The sequence below is a fragment of the Rhinolophus ferrumequinum genome, chromosome 11, assembly GCF_004115265.2.
Source record: "Rhinolophus ferrumequinum isolate MPI-CBG mRhiFer1 chromosome 11, mRhiFer1_v1.p, whole genome shotgun sequence".
Taxonomy (NCBI): domain Eukaryota; kingdom Metazoa; phylum Chordata; class Mammalia; order Chiroptera; family Rhinolophidae; genus Rhinolophus; species Rhinolophus ferrumequinum.
Genome location: NC_046294.1, coordinates 79014479 through 79036957, shown reverse-complemented (window position 1 = coordinate 79036957; position 22479 = coordinate 79014479). Strand labels below are relative to the sequence as shown.

At 38.4% G+C, this 22479-nt stretch overlaps 1 protein-coding gene across 3 annotated transcripts in view; it reads left to right on the top strand.

Moving 5' to 3' along the window:
- ARHGAP20 (Rho GTPase activating protein 20) overlaps positions 1 to 22479 on the top strand; it is a 139152-nt gene that overhangs the window by 82994 nt on the left and 33679 nt on the right. For all 3 annotated transcript variants that reach the window (XM_033121076.1, XM_033121075.1, XM_033121077.1), the window contains exon 4: positions 4593 to 4742. In XM_033121076.1, coding sequence (XP_032976967.1) covers positions 4593 to 4742 — 150 coding nt within the window. The remainder of the gene's footprint in view (positions 1 to 4592; positions 4743 to 22479) is intronic.

Below are 22479 nucleotides of genomic sequence, written 5' to 3'. Positions count from 1 at the left end.
AATTCAATGCTCAACATAGAGAAAATAAAGTAGCCAGTTTGTGGCTATTTGCTCTAAATGTAGGCATGCGTGCTAAAACACCAAATAGTTTAATGGTCTTTTTGGAGGATTTCCAGTTGGGATATCCTGGAAAGTAGGTAAATGCTGAGTAGATAAATGTGGAGTAGATAAATGCTGTGGTTGCCTCCTTTCAAAACCAAATCAAAATTACAACTAAACTACAGAATAACCATTATTGGGAATCTCCTGAAGTCTAGCTGAACAGAAGTCCTATAACTAAGGACATACGAGGTCTGACAATTAAGTTCGTGAATTTGTTGCAACAATGTTGCTAACCTTTTTTGATTTCAGAGGGATTATTCATTATGAACTTGTACCATTGGTCAAACAGTTAACCACGTTTACTATTTGAAAGTGCTGAAAAGGCTGTGTAGAAAAGTTAAATGACCTGAACTTTCCGCCAACAATTCATGGCTCTTGCATCACAACAGTGCACCAGTTTACACAGCACTGTCTGTGAGGGAGTTTTTAGCCAGTAAACAAATAACTGTATTAGAACACCCTCCCTACTCACCTGATCTGGCCCTCAATGACTTCTTCCTTTACCTGAAGATAAAGAAAATATTGAAAGGAAGACATTTTGATGATATTCAGGACATCAAAGGTAATACAATGACAGCTCTGATGGCCATTCCAGAAAGAGTTCCAAAATTGCTTTTAAGGGTGGACTAGGCACTGGCTTTGGTGTATAATTTCCCAAGGGGTGTACTTCGAAGGTGACCATAGTGATTCAGCAAAGAGGTTTATAGCACTTTTTCTAGGATGAGTTCATGAACTTAATTGTCAGAACTTGTACAGAAGAAGCCACCTCAAGACTGGTAGGAGGGGCAGAGAGGCGGAACAGAATGATCCCACACCCACGTGTGACCATTAAAAATTGGGAGGGATATCTCAGCTGTGGAGGTCCCCCCACAGAGGAGGGAGGGGTCCTAGACCCACACCAGGTTTCCCAGCCCAGGGGTCCAATGCTGTGAAGTCCCCAAAGCTTCTGGCTGTGAAAACCAGCAGCAATTGTGGTGAAAGAAGTGGAGGGCGACTGCAGTCCCAGACTCTCCTCTTAAAGGGACCGAACACAGACATACTCCCTGCAAGACTCAATCATTTTGATCTCCAGCAGCAGGAACTCAAAAAGGTCCAGGGACATGCAGGAAGAAACTGAATTGTCTGACTTCAGGGCGAGGGCTGGAGGGGCAGCTTTCTCCCAGACAGAAGTGCTGGCAGAATCCATTGTTTCTTTGTTGAGACCGCACCCTTCCAGTGTGCAAACACAGGTGTCCACCATATCTGAGTCTTCATCAACCCCGCTAACAATGTTTGTTGGCCCCGCCCTGGTGGTTGCCTGAAAGCCCACCCCACCCAACTTGCAGACACACCCAAGTCTCTTCTAGTGGGTTTTCCATACAAATAGCCTATACGTCTCATGCTTCAGACCTTCCTAAAATCTCTCAAAGATTCACAAAACCCAGACAGGCAGCATCTGGCTTCAGCATGTCCCGTACCATTTGCTGAGCAGCCCCAAGCCTGGCACTAGCAGCAGCCAGTCTCAATTTGCAGCTTGGCCTCTCGAGGCACCTCCCAGCCTAGCATAGGCCACAGTCTTCTGCAGATTGCATTGTGGCTCAGGCCAGATGGCCCCAGGCAGGGCACAGGGTAGGGCTGAACTTGGCATTTAGCAGATCTCCTCCCAGGAGGCCCCGGAGCTGGCATGCTCATGGGCAGCTTCAGATCCAGCCAAAGCATCACCCAGTCTAATGACAATACAGCAAAAGGGCAGACTGGGCAAGAACTGGAGCCCTTCTAAAGCAGATCCTGCTCTGTGGAGTCAATCCCTGTGCAAAAACGTCTCCACTGGAGTCACTTCAATCCTCACAACCTGTCAGTCTGAAGGTTAATCCCTCCTATTAACATACAGACAGGAACCAAGTCTCAACTACATCAGGAAGGCACACATAACCCATATAAAGAACACAGTTGGAGCACCCAGGTCAGGTGACAAGGAGACTGCGTACTGAGCCCCACAGGACACCTATTATATAAATCCACTTTACTAAGACTGAGAGATAAAGCATCCCTACTTAATCTATAGAAACAAGCACAGACAGCCAAAATGGGGAGACAAAGAAGCATGTTCAAAATGAAAGAACAGAACAAACCTCCAGAAAAAGAACTAAACAAAAGGAGACAAGCAATCTACCAGATGCAGAGTTCCAAACACTGGTTATAAGGATGCTCAATGATCTCAGGGAGAACTTCATCAAAAAGACAGGAAACAAAAATGAAGAGAGAAAACGTAAAATAGAACCAGTTAGAAATAAAGAATACAATAACTGAAATGAAGAATACATTAGACGGAATCAATAGTAGATTAGATGAAACAGAGCATTAAAACAGTGTTTTAGACGTTAAGGTAACAAAACACACCCAATCAGAACAGCAAGCATAACAGCATTTGCATCACAGGGGCACCAGAAGAAGAGAGATAGCAACAAATTGAAAACCCATTTGAAGAAATAATAACAGAAAACTTCCCTAACCTAGTGAAGGAAGTAGACATGCAAAGCCCAGATACGCAAAGATTCCCAAACTAGATGAACCCAAGGATGCCCACCCAAACATATGTCAAAATTAAAATGCCAAAGGTTAAAGTCAAGTAAAGAATCTTAAAAGCAGCAAGAAGAAAAGCAGTTAGTTACCTACAAGGGAGCTCCCATAAGACAATCAGCTGATTTCTCAACAGAAACTTTGCAGGCCAAGAGGGATTGGCACGAAATAAAGTGATAAAAAGCAAGGGCCCACAGCCAAGATTATTCTACCCAGAGAAGCTGTCATTTGGAATTGAAGGACAGATAAAGAGCTTCCCAGACCAAAAAAAAAAAAAAAAAAAAGCTAAAGGAGTTCATCACCACCAAGCCTTTATTACAAGGAATGTTAGAAGGACTTCTTTAAGAAAAAGAAGAAAACAATAAATGAAAAATATGAATAATAAGATGGCAATAACTACATATCTATCAACAATTACTTTGAATATAAATAAATTAAATGCTCCATTCAAAAAATATACAGTGGCTGAATGGATATGAAAACAAGACCCTTACATATACTGCCTACAAGAGACTCACTTCAGATTGAAAGAAACACACACTGAAAGTAAAGGGATAGGAAAGATATTTCATGAAAATATCAACCAAAAAACAACAACAAAAACAAGCAAACAAAGAAAAGCTGGGGCAATAATACTTACATCAGACCAAATAGACTTTAAAACAAAAGTTATAACAAGAGACGAAGAAGGATCCAGTAATCCCACTTCTGGATATTTATCCAAAGAAATCCAAAATGGTAGTTTGAGTGGATGTGTGCATCCATTTGTTCACTGAAACATTGTTTACAATGTTTGTGGAAGCTGCCTCAGTGTCTGTCGATGGATGAATGGATAAAGAAGAGGTGGCACATATAGAGAGTGGAATATTACTCAGCCATGAATGGGAATGGGTTCTTGCCATCTGCAACAGCGTGGATGGACATGGCAAGTATTGTCCTGAGTGGAGTATGTATGTCAGACAGAGAAGGATAGATGCAGTATGATTTTACTTATACATGGAATCTAAAGAACAAAACAAACATAAACAAAACTGAAACAAACTCATGAACACAGACAACAGTTTGATTTTTACAAGATGGGAGCAGGGTTGGGGACTGAGTGAAAAAGGGGAAGGAATTAAGTACAAATTGTTGCAAAGTAGTTATGGGGATGTAGGGTATAGCGTGAAAAATAGTCAAAAATATTGTAATAACTATGTATAGTGTCAGGTGGGTACTAGATTTATTGGGGTGTTAGATGGGAGGGGGGTTGGGAGGCAGTGTGGAAAAGGTGAAGGGATTAAGAAGCACAAATTGGTAGTTACAAACTAGTTATGGGTATGTAAACTAAAGCATAGGGAATATAGTCAATAATATGGTAAAAGCTATGTGTAGTGCCAGGTGGGTACTAGTCAGAGGGATTACTTTTTAAGTTATATAAATGCCTACTATGCTGTACACTTAAAATTAATATAAAATAATGTTGAATGTCAATTGTATTTGAAAAATTTTAAAAGGGGAAAAAGGTATAGGGGATTAAGAGATTCAAATTTCCAGGTAGAAAACAAACAAGTCATGGAGATGTAATGTACAGCATGGGGAATATAATCAATAATATCGTGATAGCATGGTACAGTGTCATATGGTTGCTGGACTTATCATGGTGATCACTTCTTTAAGTATATAAATGTTAAATAACTATGGAGTACACCTGAAAATAATGTAATATTGTATGTTAGTTATTTTAATAAAAATCTTTAAAAAAAATAAAGGTTTTTTTGGACAAAGGTAGCCAACCACATTACTGTGGTAGGCACTGAAGATAAAAACAATGAACAAGGCTTTCTTTGCCCATGATTAGTTTAAACTGTCATCTTATCCCAAGTACAGTAACTCTCATAAAATTTAAGAAACGAATTATAAGAATTCTTGTCTGGTTTTCATCTTTCTAGATATAACAACAACTTTAAGATAAAAAATAAAATTAAATTAAGTGATATGTGGACAGCAAGCTGTGTAGATGAAGTGGGAGAAGGCAACACCAATGCCATGAAATCATTTGTCGTGGGCTGGCCCACGGTGAACTTTGTGGCCACTTTCAGGTAAGAACCATAGCTTATCCTGTATTTACATGGGTTGGCTACTGTGAAATACTTGTACAATCAACTATGTAATTTTTAGAATGAAGAGAAAAGAGTTAATCAAATTTTGTTCTTTTAATTTTTTAAAGGAAAATATTGATTGAGTTATTCAGAAATCAATAACTCATCTTTTGACACACACCTCCCAATAAAGACACTTGCATGCCATATGTTTCTCCCAAAGAGCTTTTTCTTAAAATATGTGAAAAGTAATGGTAACTATTGAGAACTGTGGGAGTCATTTATCTTGTTTGGTGAATTTTAAAGGGGCTTACTGAAGCACCTCGGGGACTGTGGAAGAGGAATAGACTTGTCAGAGCTCTAGGACGCCCTCTCCCACTTTCCCTTTTCTAATGTTTAGGTATTGCTTTACATATTGAGTTTTGGAGTTGGTTTTCTCAAACTACTGAAATAGACATTTACTTAAATAAATTTTATAAGTAATCCAGTTAAGTTTGATAACTGGTTTATACTCTGAAATTTTCTAAAGAAAATGTTTTTAACTACAGAAATAAAATTAATGTCATGATATAATGTAAAATGGGGTAACTCTCTTGTACATCAGATTCTGACTTGATATCTATAGAGATGTGATAATCAAAAGCAAACTTATTATTCAAGAAGTGAAAGTTAGTTTCTTGAGACTCACTCCCTGGGTAGGAAAATGTATGAATAGAGAATTGTGCTCTTATCCTCAATGTGCTAAGTAGGCACTTTCCAATTCAGGATAAGCATACCAAAACTTACGTCTGTGATTTTGAACAACTGCACTTTCAAGTCCAGTATTTGTTTTACACTTAAAGAATTGGTGTTCATCACATGCTTCTTTTTTTTTTTCTTGTTGCTTCTTCTCTCCCCACCACCACCAAACTCCTCAGGCATCATCCTAAAGCCAGACAGTTAAATTTTCCAAGCTGTTGCTGTTCTAATAAAGGAAAGGCATGTCATTAAATTATGTTATGAGCTATTGGCCACCACAAGATTTTAATAACTTATTTGGAAGAAACATGTGTTTGTATCATTCTCTGCATGTATTCTTTTCCATGACAAATTTCTCTAGATATTGTCATTTCCAGTTGCTTAATCTCCTTGGACTTAAGGTGAAAGGAAGGAGTTTCAAGTGTGGGGTGGGACTACATGATGTCTTTAAACAAGAAATTTTCATGGAAGTTTTTTTTAAGAAGGGAAAATCTGGACACAAGTTTCACATACATTGTATTCCTCAAAATGTAGAATACTTTAAACAAATGATTAAAGTTAACATCACTAGTGATTTCATGTGAATATCATGTACCCTTTGATAAAATGTGATGAAAAGAATAATTCACTAAACACATAACCCCAATCTAATCATGAGGAAAACATTACACAAGCCCAAATTGAAGAATGTTGTATAGGTTACTTGACCAGTACTTTTCAAACTGTCAAGGTCAAAAAAAGGAAAAAATACAATCTTGGAAATGATCCAAGATGGCAGAGTAGATAAATACTGTGCCTGTGTCTTTCCATGAACATATTAAAATTACAACTAACTTATAGAACAATCAATCTGGAGAACCATCTGAAGTCTAGCTGAACAGAAGTTTTATAACTAAGGATATAAAGAAGAAGCGACGTCAAGACTGGTAGGAGAGGCGGAGATGCGAAACGAGCTGGCCTCAAACCTCTTTGTGGCGGATGAAAATTGGGATGGATATCTTGGCCAAGGAGTTCCCCAATGGAGGAGCAAGGGACCCCAGCCTCACACCAGGCTTCCCAGCCAGGAATACTGATTCCAGGAAGAGGAGCCCCCACAACACCTGGCTGTGAAAAACAGTGGGAATTCCATCTAAGTGGGGTGGAAGGCAGTGGGAAAGCCAGCCATTCTCTTAAAGGGCCCATGCACAGATTCACTTGCTTGCAGGTACTTGCCCTGGGCTCCACAGGAGGGACAGGGGGCACGTCAAGACATATGGGGAGCAGATTGAGGAGTGTGGCCTTGGAGGGTGACTGGAGGACAGTTGACATTTTCCCTGTGTGTTCTCCTCCCTTGCAGCCCTCAGATAGGCGCCATCTTCCTGTGTTGAACCTGCCCCCTACGCTTATGGCCAGATCTGAATCTGATTGACCTGGCGAACTCCTGCAGCTCTGCCCTACCCAGCTGACTCACTGAGACCCCGCTATACCCAAATCCCTAGAGCAGGAGGCTTTATCGGCAGCTGAACCTTACCAGAGCTGGCAGTCAGCAGCAGGTGGCAGCAAGCCTCAGTGGGTCCTGGCTTTTTGTGGAACTACCCCAGACCTGATGCTGGTGTCAGCCGTCCTCAGTTCACAGCATGGCCTCTCCCACATGCCTCCAGGTCTAACACAGGCAGCAACCAACTGTGGATCACTTTGTAGTTCCTACCAGGTACTCCACACCCAGTCACATGCAATGGGTGACCTGGGCCTGCACCAGAGACCCTCTCAAGAGGCCCTAGAACCAATATACTTGGAGACTGGCTTCAGACCACAGCAGAGTACCGCCCAAATATCCCCAAGAGTGGCATACCCAAACGGAGGTCTCCACAGGCATGAAAGCCCACTGGGGCTAATCCAGCTCCATGTCGTAAGCCCCCCAGCACAGCAGCCCATTTTGTGGACCTGGCCAAATCCCACAGCCAATCAGCCTGAGAGTCACTGTCGCCCACTGACATGCCAACAGCATTCAGGATCAACTATTACAGGGTGGTACACAAAACCCACACAAGGGATGCTCTTGGAACACCTGGAGCAGGTGACCAGGAAGACTGTGCCCAGGCCCCACAGGGCACCTACTACATAAGGCCACCCGCAAGAGATGTAGCAGATATAGAAAGGCATCCCAAATGAGGAAATAAATATGGCCCAAATGAAAGAACAGGTGAAAACTCCAGAAAAAGAACTAAACAAAGTGGAGGCAAGCAACCTACCAGATACACAATACAAAACAATGATTATAGGATGCTCGAGGAACTTAGTGAGAACTTCAATAAAGAGAAAGCAAGCATTAAAAAAAGACATAGAAACCATAAAAAAGAACCAATCAGAAGTGAAGAATACAATAATTAAAATGAAGAATGCACTAGAAGAACTCATCAGCAGACCAGATGAAGGAGAGGATCAAATCAACAACGATTTGGAATAAAAGGTAGCAGAAAACACCCAACTGGAACAGCAAAAGGAAAAAATAATCAAAAAATAATAGTAGTAATGAGGAGAGTTTAAGAGACCTCTGGGACAACACCAAGCATAACAACATTCTCATCATAGGGGTACCAGAAAGAAAAGAGAGAAAGCAAGGAATTGGGAACCTATTTGAAGAAATAATGACAGAAAACACTTTCCTAACTGGGTGATGGAAATAGACATACGATCCCAAGAAGCATGGAGTCTCAAACAACATGAACCCAAAGAGGCCCACAACAAGACACATTATAATTAAAATGGCAAAGGTTAAAGACAGAGAAAATCCTAAAAGTAGCAAGAGAAAACCAGTTAGTTACCTTCAAGGGAGCTCCCATAAGAGCTCGGCTGATTTCTCAACAGAAATTTTGCAAGCCAGGAGGGAATGGTAGGAAATATTCAAAGTGATAAAAAGCAAGGATCTACAACCAAGACTACTCTACCCAGCAAGGCTATCATTTAAAACCGAAGGACAGATAAAGAGCTTCCCAGACAAGAAAGAGCTAAAGGAGTTCATCACCACCATCCTAGTATTACCTAGTATATAAGGAATGTTAGAACAGTTTAAGATCAAAAATATGAATAACAATGGTAAGAGTTACATATCTATCAACAATTATTTTCAATGTAAATGGATTAAATGCTTCGATCAAAAACACAGGGTAGCTGAATGGATTAGAAAACAAAACCCTTACATATACTGCCTGCAAGAAACTCACTTTAGATTGAAAGAGACCCACAGACGGAAAGTAAAGAGGTGGAAAAAGATATTTTATTAAAATGGAAAAAAAGAAAACTGGGGCAGCAATACTCATAACAGACAAAATAGAATTTAAAACAAAGGCTATAAAAAGAGACAAAGAAGGACCCTGTAATTCCACTTCTGGTATTTATCTGAAGAAACCAAAAATGCTACTTTGAGGTGACATGTGCATCCATGCATCATTATTTACAATGGCCAAAATGTGGAGACAGCCTGGGTGTCCATTGATAGAAGAAAGAATAAAGAGGAGGTGGTACATACATACAGTGGAATATTGCTCAGCCAGGGAAGGGAATGAGTTTGGGTTCTTCCCATCTGTGGCGGCATGGATGGACCTGGAGAGTATTGTGCTGAGTGGAGTATGTCAGACAGAGAAAGACAGATCCAACGTGATTTTACTTATATGTGGAATCTAAAGGATAAAATAAACACACAAACAAAACAGAAACAAACTCATAGATACAGAGAACATTTTAATGGTTGCCAGATGGGAGGGGACTTGCGGGTGTGGGTGAAAAAACGTGGAGGGATTAAGGAGTACAAATTGGTTGTTACTAAGTAGTCATGGGGATGTAGGGTATAGCAGAAGGAATATAGTCAATAATATTGTAATTACTATGTATGATGTCAGATGGATACTAGATTTATCAGGGTGATAGATGGGAGGAGGTTGGGGGACAGAATGAAAAAGGTGAAGGGATTTATTAATAGAAGTACAAGTGGGTAGTTACAAAACAGTCATGAGGATGTGAAGTACAGCATTGAGAATATAGTCAATAATATTGTAATAGCTATTTATAGTGCCAGGTGAGTACTAGACTACTCAGGGGATCACTTCTTAAATCATACAAATGTCTAAACACTGTGCTGTACACCCAAAATTTAATAAAAATAATATCGAATGTTAACTATAATTGAAGAATTTTAAAAGTGGGGGGAAAGGTGAAGGGGAATAAGAGGTTCAAATTTCCAGGTATAAAACAAATAAGTCATGGGGATGTAATGCACAGCATGGGGAATATAGTCAATAATATTGTGATAGCATTGTACAGTGTCAGGTGGTTGCTGTACTTATCATGTTGATCACTTCTTTAGGTATATAAATGTTGAACAACTATCGTGTACACCTGAAATTGATATAATATTGTATGTTAGCGATACTTTTAATAAAAATCTTAAAAGGAAAAGACATAGAAACTGTCATAGACCATACAGACAGGAGACATAATTAGTAAATGCAGTGTGGTATCCTGAATTGGATTCTAGAAAAGAAAAAGGATATTGGTGGGAAAATTGTGAAAGCTGAATAGTCCAAAGGTTTAGTTAATAGTATGCACTGATATTGGTTCTTCTTCGTTTGACAAATGTGCCATAGTAATGTAAGAAGATAATATTATAAAACTAAAACTGGGTGAGAGCTATACAAGGACTCTCTGCATTATCTTTACAACTTTCTGAAAATCTAAAATCATTTCCAATTAAAAGATTACTTTAAAAAAAAAAGTAGCATTGAGGAGTTCTGCCTCTGGTATGGCAGACTGACCACCCTACAGATATCAACCATAATCTCTGAACAAAATACAAAGAATTAGCTGAAGGTTCTGAAAGTGAACAAAAGTTGGCAGAGTTTAGAGAAGAATTGGAAGTTGGAAGGAGGCACCAGCACGAGGTGAGTTTCCTATTTTTAATGCATTAGCCTGAGGACAGCAATAGTCACATATGGTGGGGGGGCAATTAACTGACAAAAGCTCACAGTTATTTGCTGAAGAACCAGAGAACAGAGTTGGGTCAGCCACAGCCACAGGAAAGTGAGGGAGGAAATCTCAAAAGCAGAATATCAGAAAAGAGAAGCTCCAAATTTTGTGGATACAAGTAGACTCTTCCCAAGGCTCTGGATGATTGCTGAACCACAAATGCATGGAACAGTCTCAAAGCAGCTTGAAGCTAAGGCTAAAGAATTGAACTGAAGCCATGACCCACCACAGGTGAGATAGAGTTTGCAGCTTGAGGCTAATCAAGTTAATTATTTGTTAAAACAAAAACATCAACACTGTTTTACAATACAACAGGACTCAGACTCTTCAAAACAAAACATTAATTATGTCCAGAATACAATCTAAAATTTCTTGACTTACAAAGAACCATGAAAGGAAAAAGACAATTAAGAGGCCAATCCTGAAGTCATCCATATGTTGGAATTACCAGAAAGAACTTTAAAGCAGTCTTATAACTATGTTCAGCAGGTAAAAGGAAAGCCATTGAAATGAATGAAAGATATGCAATCTCAGCAGAGAAATGCAAAATATAAAAAGAGCCAAATGAAAATTCTAGAACTGAAAACTACAACATCTTAAACTTTAAAAATCTTCTGTGTTGCCTTAGTTGCAGAATGGAAATGAAAGTGAAAAGAGTTGGTGAATTTGAAGAAACATCAATACAAATTGTCCCAACCTGAGAATAGAAAAAAAAAATTTTAATAATCATCAGAGACTTTGTTAGAAAATATATTATACCTTAAATCAAAGTTTATAAATATATGTAATTGGAATTTCCAGAAAGAAATGAAGAAGAGGAATGAACAGATAGATAAATATTGGAAGAATAATGGTTTTGAAAACTTTTCAGATTTGGTGAAGGATATAAAATGTCCAGATTCAGTAAGCTTAGGAAAACAGGAGTATAACGAAAACTTTACCTAGTGATGTTACAGACAAACTGCTTATAAAACCAAACATAAGGAAAAATCTTGAAAACCAAAGAAAACCAGCATATTACATACAGGGGAACAGTTTTGCTTCACTGTGGGTTTTTCATCAGAAACTATGAATGGTTTCAAAGGTAGTGGAATGGCATCTTTAAAGTGTTTGAAAGGAAAAACTTTCAACCTAGAAATATTATAATCGAGCAAAACATCCCTCAAAAAAAAGGTGAAATAAACTCTAAGAATTTACTGCCAGCAGAACTAAACTTCCAACAAAGAAGGAGGGAGGGAGGGAGGGAGGAAAGGAAGAAGGAAAGAAGGAAGAAGGAAGGAAGGAAGGAAGGAAGGAAGGAAGGAAGGAAGGAGAGAGAGAGAGAGAGAGAGAGAGAGAGAGAGAGAGAGAGAGCGAGAGAGAGAGAAGAGAGGAAGGAAGGAAGGAAGGAAGGAAGGAAGGAAGGGGAAGGAAGAGGAAGAAGGAGAGAGAGAGAGGAGAGAGAGGAGAGAGAGGAAAAAAGGAAGGAAGGAAGGAAGGAAGGAAGGAAGGAAGAAGGAAGGAAGGAAGGAAGGAAGGAAGGAAGGACGGAAGGAAGGAAGAAGGAAGGAAGGAAGGAAGGAAGGAAGGAAGGAAGGAAGGAAGGAAAGGAAGGAAGGAAGGAAGGAAGGAAGGAAGGAAGGAAGGAAAGAAAGAAAGAAAGAAAGAAAGAAAGAAAGAAAGAAAGAAAGAAAGAAAGAAAGAAAGAAAGAAAGAAAGAGAAAGAAAGCTGAGGGAAGTTTTCAGCCTAAAGTGAACTGATATCAGAGGGAAGCTTGGATCTTTAGGAAGGGGCAAAGAATATCCGAAGTGGTATATATCTCGGTAAATATTAAGAAAATCTAGGTCATAATCAGTTTAAATGCCATCAGGCTAGCAGCTCAGGAAACAATTCTCCTAGCCAGTGTCTATAATATCTATAAAGAAATTTGAAAAGACTAATAGCTTTGAAATATAAAACTGACAAACAATGTCAGAATCTATGAGGAATCCTAATATAGTCAAATTGGGGGAAGAGCAAGCAATGTGAACTTTCCATCCTTTACCTTGGGAGATGGAGTAAATCACATCTCAAAAAAGGGAAAAGGAATTTCCTATCTCTATCACTGCTTGTATCTTGATTCACAAACCTAAAATCTATATCTACTAGAAAAAATAGTCACTTCACTTTGATTTTACAGATAACTATACATTTAAGTGCTCATTTAACATCATTGAGAGGAACTTGGAAACTATGACTTTAAGCGAAACAACATATAACAAAACTAATTTTACCATAGGCTAATTAACATAAATACAAGAGTTCCTATAGCATATTTCTGGTCACAAAAACATCATCAAACTTCCAAATAAAGACCCAAAACACTTCTAGTATTAAACATTGAAATAAATCTGAATTATACATACAAAATTAATAAAAACAAGTAAGATAATTATTTTTCAACCTGCTATTCCATTTGAGGGTCATGGATGGCTGGAGCCTATCCCAGCAGTCAGGTTATAAGGTGAAGATGGACAGGATGACATTCCATCACAGGGAACACTCACACACACACCACATTCAATCATACAGGGACATTTAGACACACCAATTGTACACATCTTTGGGACATGGAAGGAAATCAGAGTACACAGAGAAAAACCCATGTAGACATGTGGAGAACATACAAAGTACACACACAGTAGCCCAAACTGGGAATCAATTTTTTTCTCTCGTCAACATTACAATGAAATAATGTTGAATAAAAAAACAATTTTCGAGGATCTACTGTATAATAAAATGGGAACATTGTTCAAAAGACACAGGAAATATTTAAATCTGACAATGATTTATCTACAAGAGGAATCAGAAAAATATTGTGACTTAAGTACCTGGTATGAATCATAGTCTACAAATAAGTATGCAATAAAAGCCTGTTTATTTATAGATCAAATTAGATCTTACCTTGAGGCCACATTTGCAAGGCTGTTAGGAAATCAAATTTACTTCTTTATTGGAACCCCTGTTTTCTTAGGGTAAAACCAGAATACAACAGAATTCTCTGTCTCCAAAACAGCTGAAAAGCTTCTGATTCAGTCTATTGTGGTAACTGCTAACATTATCCTTTTCTATGCCCAGAGTTGTGCTTTTATACCCAGAGATGCTCATTCCTTGCCACATGTCGAGTGCAGGTGTCTTTGCTGTTATGAAAACTTTGATGCCTAAGAACAAACCTCCCTAATTGCTCCTTACAACCATTTCCTCTGGGGTCTTTCTGTTTCCTTAAGGCAACTCAACTGAGTGACATATGATTCCCAGCTCACTGTCAGGGATGACAGCCTCTATCCCCTCCCAGATTTGAGGGAATCTTTCCAATCTGCCTTGCCCTTTTTCTTTCTCTGAGATATACTTTTTCCCCACCCCACCACTACGCCCTGCTCGCCTGGCTCTTATCAAATGAGCTTAGATGCTTATGAAACTCTAAGGGTAACCTTGATTTTGGAGTACTTCTGTTTTTAGTTCTATAAAAATGCCTGAGATTAAGAATTACTAAGGAAGAGAAGTTTTGTATTCATAGAGCAAGAGAAAGGGGAAAATACAAGAAGACTATACAAGTCAATCTCAATGAATTAACCTGACATATTTCATAATCTGTTTCTTTTTAAAGTAATGTATGCTGTATATTCAAACAAGGGAACACTAGACAGCAATGAGAATGAACAATCTAAAGCCACATGCAATAATGTGGATAAGTCTCACAAACATAATGTTGAATGAAAGAAACCAGACACACAATAGTACATACTGTATGGTTAAATTTTATAAAGTATCCAACAAGAAAAATTATTCATTTATAATAGAAGTCAGGATACTGGGAACCAGTGCCAGAAAAGAAGCACAAAAGACATTCCAAGGCAGTTTTCTGTTTCCTAATCTGGGTGCTGGTCACATGGGTGTGGTCAGTTTGTGAAAATTCTTCAAGCTGTACACTTAATCATTGTACAGTTTTCTCCATGTATCTTGTGTCAATAAAAAGTTAAAAGCTAAAAAACTACTGTGTTAAAGTGGCAATTTTCTTTAACTGCTTTGAAAAAAATTAACAGGTCAAAAGAAAAGTCACCTGTTTTTCAACATAGATTTTTACTAAATAAATCCAAGATTTTACATAAATGAGCTAAGAAAATATGTTTAGGAAAGAAGAGTATATCAAAAAACTGTAAGGAATTGTCTAACATGAAAATTGTGTGGTCATTAGTAAAAGAAATATAATACACTTTCTGATGACCAATCCTGGAAGATGACTTATGGAGAAAATTGCTAAGCAACAAAGTTAGAAACAAACTACAAATATGTGTTAAGTGTATTTTTCTGGAACAAGAAACTAAGTAGGGTTTCCAACTTCTTTAAGAAGTTCTGACTAACAAGATCATATAGAAATAAACTTTAAAGTATTTTTAACTTTAAGAATTAAATATAGCAGTGACTTCAGAAAAATTAATCAATACTACTTTTGTTGTAACTGAATGGATCTTAACCAGGAGATTATAGTAATTAAGAAGAAGATTTGATTTTTTCCAGTCAAGACGGCAGAGTAGATAAATGCTGTGCTAGCCTCCTCTCACAACCACATCAAAATTACAACTAAACTAAAGAATATCCATCATTAAGAATCACCTGAAGTCTAGCTGAACAAAAGTCCTATAACTAAGGACATATAGAGAAGAAGCCATCCCAAGACTGGTATGAGGGGCAGAGATGCAGAATGGGATGGTCCCACTCCTACATGTGGTGGTTAAAACTTGGAAGGAATATCTTAGCTGCAGAGGACCCCCTAGAGGAACAAGGGGTCCCAGTCCCACACCAGGGTCCCCAGCTCAGAGTTCAGTGCCAGGTAGAGAAGTCCCCACAATTTCTGGCTGTGAAAACCAGCGGAGATTAGGGCTGAGTGAGACGGAAGTGGCTGGAATCCCAAGTGCTCCTCTTAAAGGTCCTGCACATCGACTTACTCGCTGACAGACTCCCTGGGCCTGAGCTCAAGCACTGGGGAAACAGCTCAAAAGGCACCAGGGACATAGGGAGAAACTGAATTGTTTGGCTGCAGGCTGAGGGCTGGAGGGGCAGCTTTCTCCCAGATAGAAGTGCTGGCAGAAGCCATTGTTTCTTTGTTGAGCCCTCTACACTACCAGGGTGCAGACACAGTTGGCTGCCATATCTGAGTCTCCATCTGTTTGGCCAATACCAGTCATCCCACCATGGTGATTCCCTGACATCCTTCCGCACCCAACTTTTGGACCCACCAAAGCCACTTCCAGTGGCTTTTCCATACAAATAGCCTGCCTTGACTCATTCTTAAAATCTCTCAAAGGTTCACAAACCCCAAACAAGCAGTGTTTGGTCTTGACATGCCCCATACCTCTTACTGAGCATTCCCAAGCCCAGCACTCATGACTGCTGACCTCTGTTCATGGCTTGGCCTCTCGAGGCACCTCCAAGCCCATGGCAGGTTGTGACCATCTGCGGATTGTTTTGTGGTTCATGCCAGGTGGCTCAGGGAAAGGCACAGGCTGCAGCAGAACTTGGCCTGCAGCAGGTCTCCTCCCAGGATGCCCCAGGGCAGCACAGCTGGTGGCTGGCTTTGGACCAAGCTGGAACACCACCCAGCTGCCTCTGTGGCCAACACACCCAAAAGGCACACTAAGCAGAAACGAGAACCCTGCTAAAGAAAATCCTGCTCCATGGGGTCAGCCCCTGCACAACATCCCCTCCACTATAGTCACGGCCAGTCCTCACAACTATTCAGTCCCATTGACTTGCAAACAGCAATCAAGACTCAACTGCATCAGGAGGGCATGCACAACACACACATTAGGGACACACCAGGAGCACCTGGATCAGGTGACCAGGGAGACTGTCCACTGGGCCCCAAAGGGCACCTACTACATAAGGCCACTCTACTAAAACCAGGAGACATAGCAACTCTACCTAATATATAGAAACAAACACAAAGAGGCAGCCAAAACAGGGAAACAAAGAAGCATGTCCCAAATGAAATAACAAAACAAAGTTTCAGAAAAAGAACTAAACAAAATGGAGGCAAGGAATATACCAGATGCAGAGCAAAACACTGGTTATAAGGATGCTCAGTGATCTCAGGGAGAATTTCAAAAAAGAGATAGGAGACATGGAGATAGGAAACATAAAAAAGAACCAGAAATCAAGAATGTAATACTTGAAATGAAGAATACATTAAATGTACTCGACAGTAGATTAGATGAAGCAGAGGATCAAATCAGCGATAAGGTACCAGACAACACCCAATCAGAACAGCAAAAAGAAACAAGAATCCAAAAACATGAGGATAGTTGAAAGCCTCTGGGACAACATCAAGAGTAATGACATTTGCATCATAGGAATACCAGAAGGAGAAGAGAGAAAGCAAGGAATTGAAAACCTATTTGAAGAAATGGAAAATGTCTCTAACCTGGTGAAGGAAATAGACATACAAGCCCAGGAAGCTCTGAGAGTCCCAAAAAAGATGAGCCCAAAGAGGCTCACACCAAGACACATCATAATTAAAATGCCAAAGGTTAAATATAAAGAGAAAAATCTTAAAAGCAGCAAGAGAAAAGGAGTTAGCTAACTATTATACAAGGGAGCCCCCATAAGGACCCAGTAATCCCACTTCTGGATATTTATCGGAAGAAACCCAAAACACTACTTCAAAAGGACGTGTGCATCTATTGCAGTATTATTTACAATAGCCAAGATATGGAAGCAGCCTGTATATCCATCAATGCATGAATGGATAAAGAAGAGTTGGTAAATACATATTTTGGAATATTACTCAGCCATAAAAATAAATGAAATCTTGACATCTTCAACAACATGGATGGACCTAGAGGGTATTGTGCTGAGTGGAGAAATTCAGACAAAGACAAATGCCATATGATTTCACTTATATGTGGAATCTAAAGAACAAAAACAAACAAAAGAAACAAACTCATAAATACAGACAACAGTTTGATGGTTGCAAAATTGGAGGGTGTTGAGGGGTGAAAAAAGGGAAAGGGATTCAGAAGTACAAATTGGTTGTTGCAAAGTAGTCATGGGGATGTAGAGTATAGCATAAGGAATATAGTCAATAATATTGTAATAACTGTACGGTTTCAGATGGGCACTAGATTTATCAGGTGTTCACTTTGTATGTTATGTAAATGTCCAGTCACTATGTTATATAACAATTCACTATGAAACTAATATAATATCGTATGTCAACTGTAATTGAAAAATAAAAAGTTATCAAAACAAGAGTAAGTTCTCTATGAAGTAATTTACTAAATTACAATTCTGCTGTATGTATAAAGAAATAGAAAAATCATAGAATACCACCACACAGAAATAATAGACAACAACAAAAAGGCAAAGAAACAATGGAGACAGTCTTACCAGAAAGCTCAAGATAGAATGATAGGAAATCCTCACATATCAATACTCACCCTAAATGTAAATGGACTGAACTCACCAATAAAAAGGCACAGAGTAGCAGATTGGATCAAAAAACTACACCCAACCATATGCTGTCTCCAAGAGACACATCTCAGCTACAAGAACAAGCATAGACTCAAAGTGAAAGGGTGGAAATTCACATTCCAAGCAAATGGTACCCAGAGAAAATCAGGTGCAGCCATACTGATATCAGATGAAACAGACTTCAGGGTGAAAAAGGTAACAAGAGACAAAGATGGACATTTCATAATGGTAAAGGGGACTATACAACAAGAAGACATAACAGTCATCAATATTTATGCCCCCAATCAGGGAGCACCGAAATATGCCACAACTACTAACAGAACTAAAGGAAGAAATTGACCAAAACACAATTATACTAGGGGACCGAAATACATCATTGACAGCTATGGATAGATCATCCAAACAGAAAATAAATAACGAAAAGCAGCCCTAAATGACACATTAGATGAAATGGACATAATTGACATTTATAGAGCACTTCATCCTAAAACATCAGACTATACAGTTTTTTCTAGTGTACATTGAACATTCTCAAGGAGAGACCATATATTGGGACACAAAATGAGCCTCAGCAAATTTAAGAAGATTGAAATCATACCAAGCATATTCTCTGATTACAAGGCTTTGAAATTGGATATCAACAGCAAAAAGAAAGCAGGAAAACCCACAAATAAATGGAGACTAAACAACATACATTTAAAGAACAACTGGGTCAAAGAAGAAATTAGAGGAGAGATCAAAAGACACATAGAAACAAAGGACAATGAAAATACATTCTACCAAAATTTTTGGGATGCAGCGAAAGCAGTTTTAAGAGGGAAATTTATATCATTACAGGCCTATCTCAAGAAACAAGAAAAATCCCAAATAAACAACCTCATGTTACACCTTAAAGAACTAGAAAAAGAAGAACAAATGAAACCCAAGGTAAGCAGAAGAAAGGAAATAATAAAAATCAGAGCAGAACTTAATGAAATAAAAAACAAAAACAATAGGAAAAATTAATATGACAAAGAGCTGGTTCTTTGAAAAGATTAACAAAATGGACAAACCCTTGGCTAGACTCACTAAGATAAAAAGAGAGAAGACACTAATAAAATCAGAAATGAAAAAGGGGAAGTTATTACGGATGCCACAGAAATACAAAGGATCATCCAAAAATACTATGAAGGACTATATGCCACCAAATTCAATAACCAAGAAGAAATTGACAAGTTCTTAGAAATATATAGCCTTCCTAGGCTGAACCATAAAGAATTGGAAAATCTAAACAGATTCATCACCAGTAACGAAATTGAATCAGTCATCCAAAACCTTTCCAAAAGCAAAAGTCCTGGACCAGATGGCTACACTAGTGAATTCTACCAAACCTTCAAAGAGGATCTAATACCAATCCTGCTCAAACTCTTCCAAAAAATTGAAAAAGAGACAATACTCCGTAACTCATTTTATGAGGACAACATTACCCTGATACCAAAACCTCATAAGGTTAACACAAAACAAGAAAACTACAGACCAATATCTCTGATGATTACAGATGCAAAACGCCTAAACAAAATTCTAGCAAATCGAATGTAACAATGTATTAAAAAGATTATTCATCACGACCAAGTGGAGTTCATCCCAGGGGCACAAGGATGGTTCAACATATGCAAATCCATCAATGTGATACATCACATAAACAAAATGAAGGACAAAAATCATATGATTATATCTATTGATTCAGAAAAAGCATTTGACAAGATGCAACATCCATTTATGATTAAAACACTTAATAAAATAGACATAGAAGGAAAATCCCTCAACATAATAAAGGCCATATATGACAAACTCTCAGCTACTATCATAATTAATGGTGAAAAACTGAAGCCCTTTACTCTACCTTCAGGAACACGACAGAGCTGTCCCTTATATCACCTCTGCTTTTCAACATAGTGTTGGAAGTCCTCACCAGAGAAATCAGGCAAGAGAAAGGAATAAAAGGCATCCACATTGGGAATGAAGAAGTTAAACTGTCACTCTTTGCAGATGACATGATGCTATATATAGCAAACCCTAAAGACTCCACCAAAAAGCTATTAGAAACAATGAACGAATACAGTAAAGTTGCCAGCTACAAAATCAACGTACAAAGGTCCACTGCATTCCTATATACTAACAGTGCAATCTCAGAAAAAGAAATAAAAAAACATTTCTTTTGCAATTGCAGCAAAAAGAATAAAATACCTAGGAATAAACTTAACCAAGGTGTGAAGGCCCTATATGCTGAAAACTATAAGACATTTTTAAAAGAAATTGAAGAAGACACACAGAAAGGAAAAACATTCCGTGCTCAAGGATTGGAAGAATCGACATAGTTAAAATAGCCATGTTACCCAAAGCATTATACAGATTTAATGCAATCCCCATCAAAATCCCCGTGGCATTTTTTAAAGAAACAGAATAAAAAATCATCAGATTTGTTTGGAACCACAAAAGACCCCGAATAGCCAAAGCAGTCTTAAGAAAAGAGAACAATGCTGGAGGTATCACACTCCCTGACTTTAGCTTGTACTACAGGGCTACAATAATCAAAACAGGATGGTATTGGCAGAAAAACATAGACCAATGGAATAGAATTGAGAATGCAGAAATAAAACCACATAAATATGGACAGATAATTTTTGACAAAGAAGCAAACAACATACAATGGAGAAAAGACAGCCTCTTCAATAAATGGTGCTGGCAGAATTGGAAAGCCACGTGCAAAAGAACGAAACTGGACTGCTATCTTTCACCATGTACCAAAATTAATTCAAAATGGATCAAAGACTTAAGTATAAGATCTGAAACAATAAACTGCATAGAAGAAAAACATTGGTATTAAACTTATGGACTCTGGGTTCAAAGAGCATTTTATGTTTTTGACTCCAAAGGCAAGGGAAGTAAAAGCTAAAATAAATGAATGGGACTATATCAAACTGAAAAGCTTCTGCACAGCAAAAGAAACCATCGACAAAATAAAGAGGCAACCGACTGAATGGGAGAAGATTTTTGCAAACAGTGCCTCTGATAAGGGGCTAATTCCCAAAATATACAAGGAACTCATGCAACTCAACAACAAAAAAAACAAACAACCCAATTGAAAATGGGCAGAGAACCTGAAGAGACATTTCTCCAAAGAGGACATACAAATGGCAAATAGACATATGAAAAAATGCTCAACATCACTAATCATCAGAGAAATGCAAATAATAACCGTAATGACATACCACCTCACGCCAGTCAGAATGGCTATCATCAACAAGACAAATAGTAACAAGTGCTGGAGAGGCTATGGAGAAAAAGGAACCCTCATACACTGTTGGTGGGAATGCAGACTGGTGCAGCTGCTGTGGAAGGCAGTGTGGAGGTTCCTCAAAAAATTACGAATAGAATTCCCATATGACCCAGCAATTCCTCTGGGTATCTACCCGAAAAATCTGAAAACATTTATCCATAAAGACAAGTGTGCTCCAATGTTCATTGCAGGTTTATTTACAGTGGCCAAGACAATGAAACAACCAAAATGTCCTTCGATAGATGAATGGATAAAGAAGTTGTGGTATATATACACAACGGAATACGATTCAGCGGTGAGAAAAGATGAAATGGTACCATTTGTGACAACATGGATGGATCTTGAGATTATAATGCTAAGCGAAATAAGTCAGACAGAAAAGGCAGAGAACCATATGATTTCACTGATATGTGATATGTAAACCAAAAACAACAAAAGAACAAGACAAATATGAGAAACAAAAATTCATAAATACAGACAATAGTTTAGAGGTTACCAGAGGGTAAGGGGTGAGGCGGGGTGGGAGATGAGGGTAAGGGGGATCCAATATATGGTGATGGAAGGAGAACTGACTCTGGGTGGTGAACACACAATGTGATTTATAGATGATGTAATACAGAATTGTACACCTGAAATCTATGTAACTTTACTAACAATTGTCACCCCAATAAACTTTAAGTAAAAAAAGAGGTAAATGTTTCTTTTCCTGGCAACAAACTTGTTTCTAGCCCATGATATTTCCATTGATATGCCAAATTTGTCTTTAATCTCTTTAATCTCAAATTAAGCATACTTTCGTTTGTATGGCACTTAAAGCTACAAAAACACTCTGAGATAATTAGCCCAGTTTTACAGATGTGGAAACTGAAGCTTAGAAACATTAAGTGATTTTCACATGTTCATATAGTTTTCATATATCCTTGAAACCAGGTGTTTGGATTCCAAATTAAGTACTCTTTGCACTATAAGAGTACCGCTTGTAACGTAAGAAAGTGGGTCTCTCTTGTATCCAACCATGAGGTTTTAGTAAAGCTATACTTGACTGTATAGTTTTTCCTAATGAGGAGTTTCATCTCAGAGTTCTCCAGAACAGTTATGCCAGGTTGTAGTAGTGTGTGGCTACATCAGTAACAACAGACTGTTGATATTTCATTGACAGTCTTAAATATGTTAACATAAGTGTTTTATGT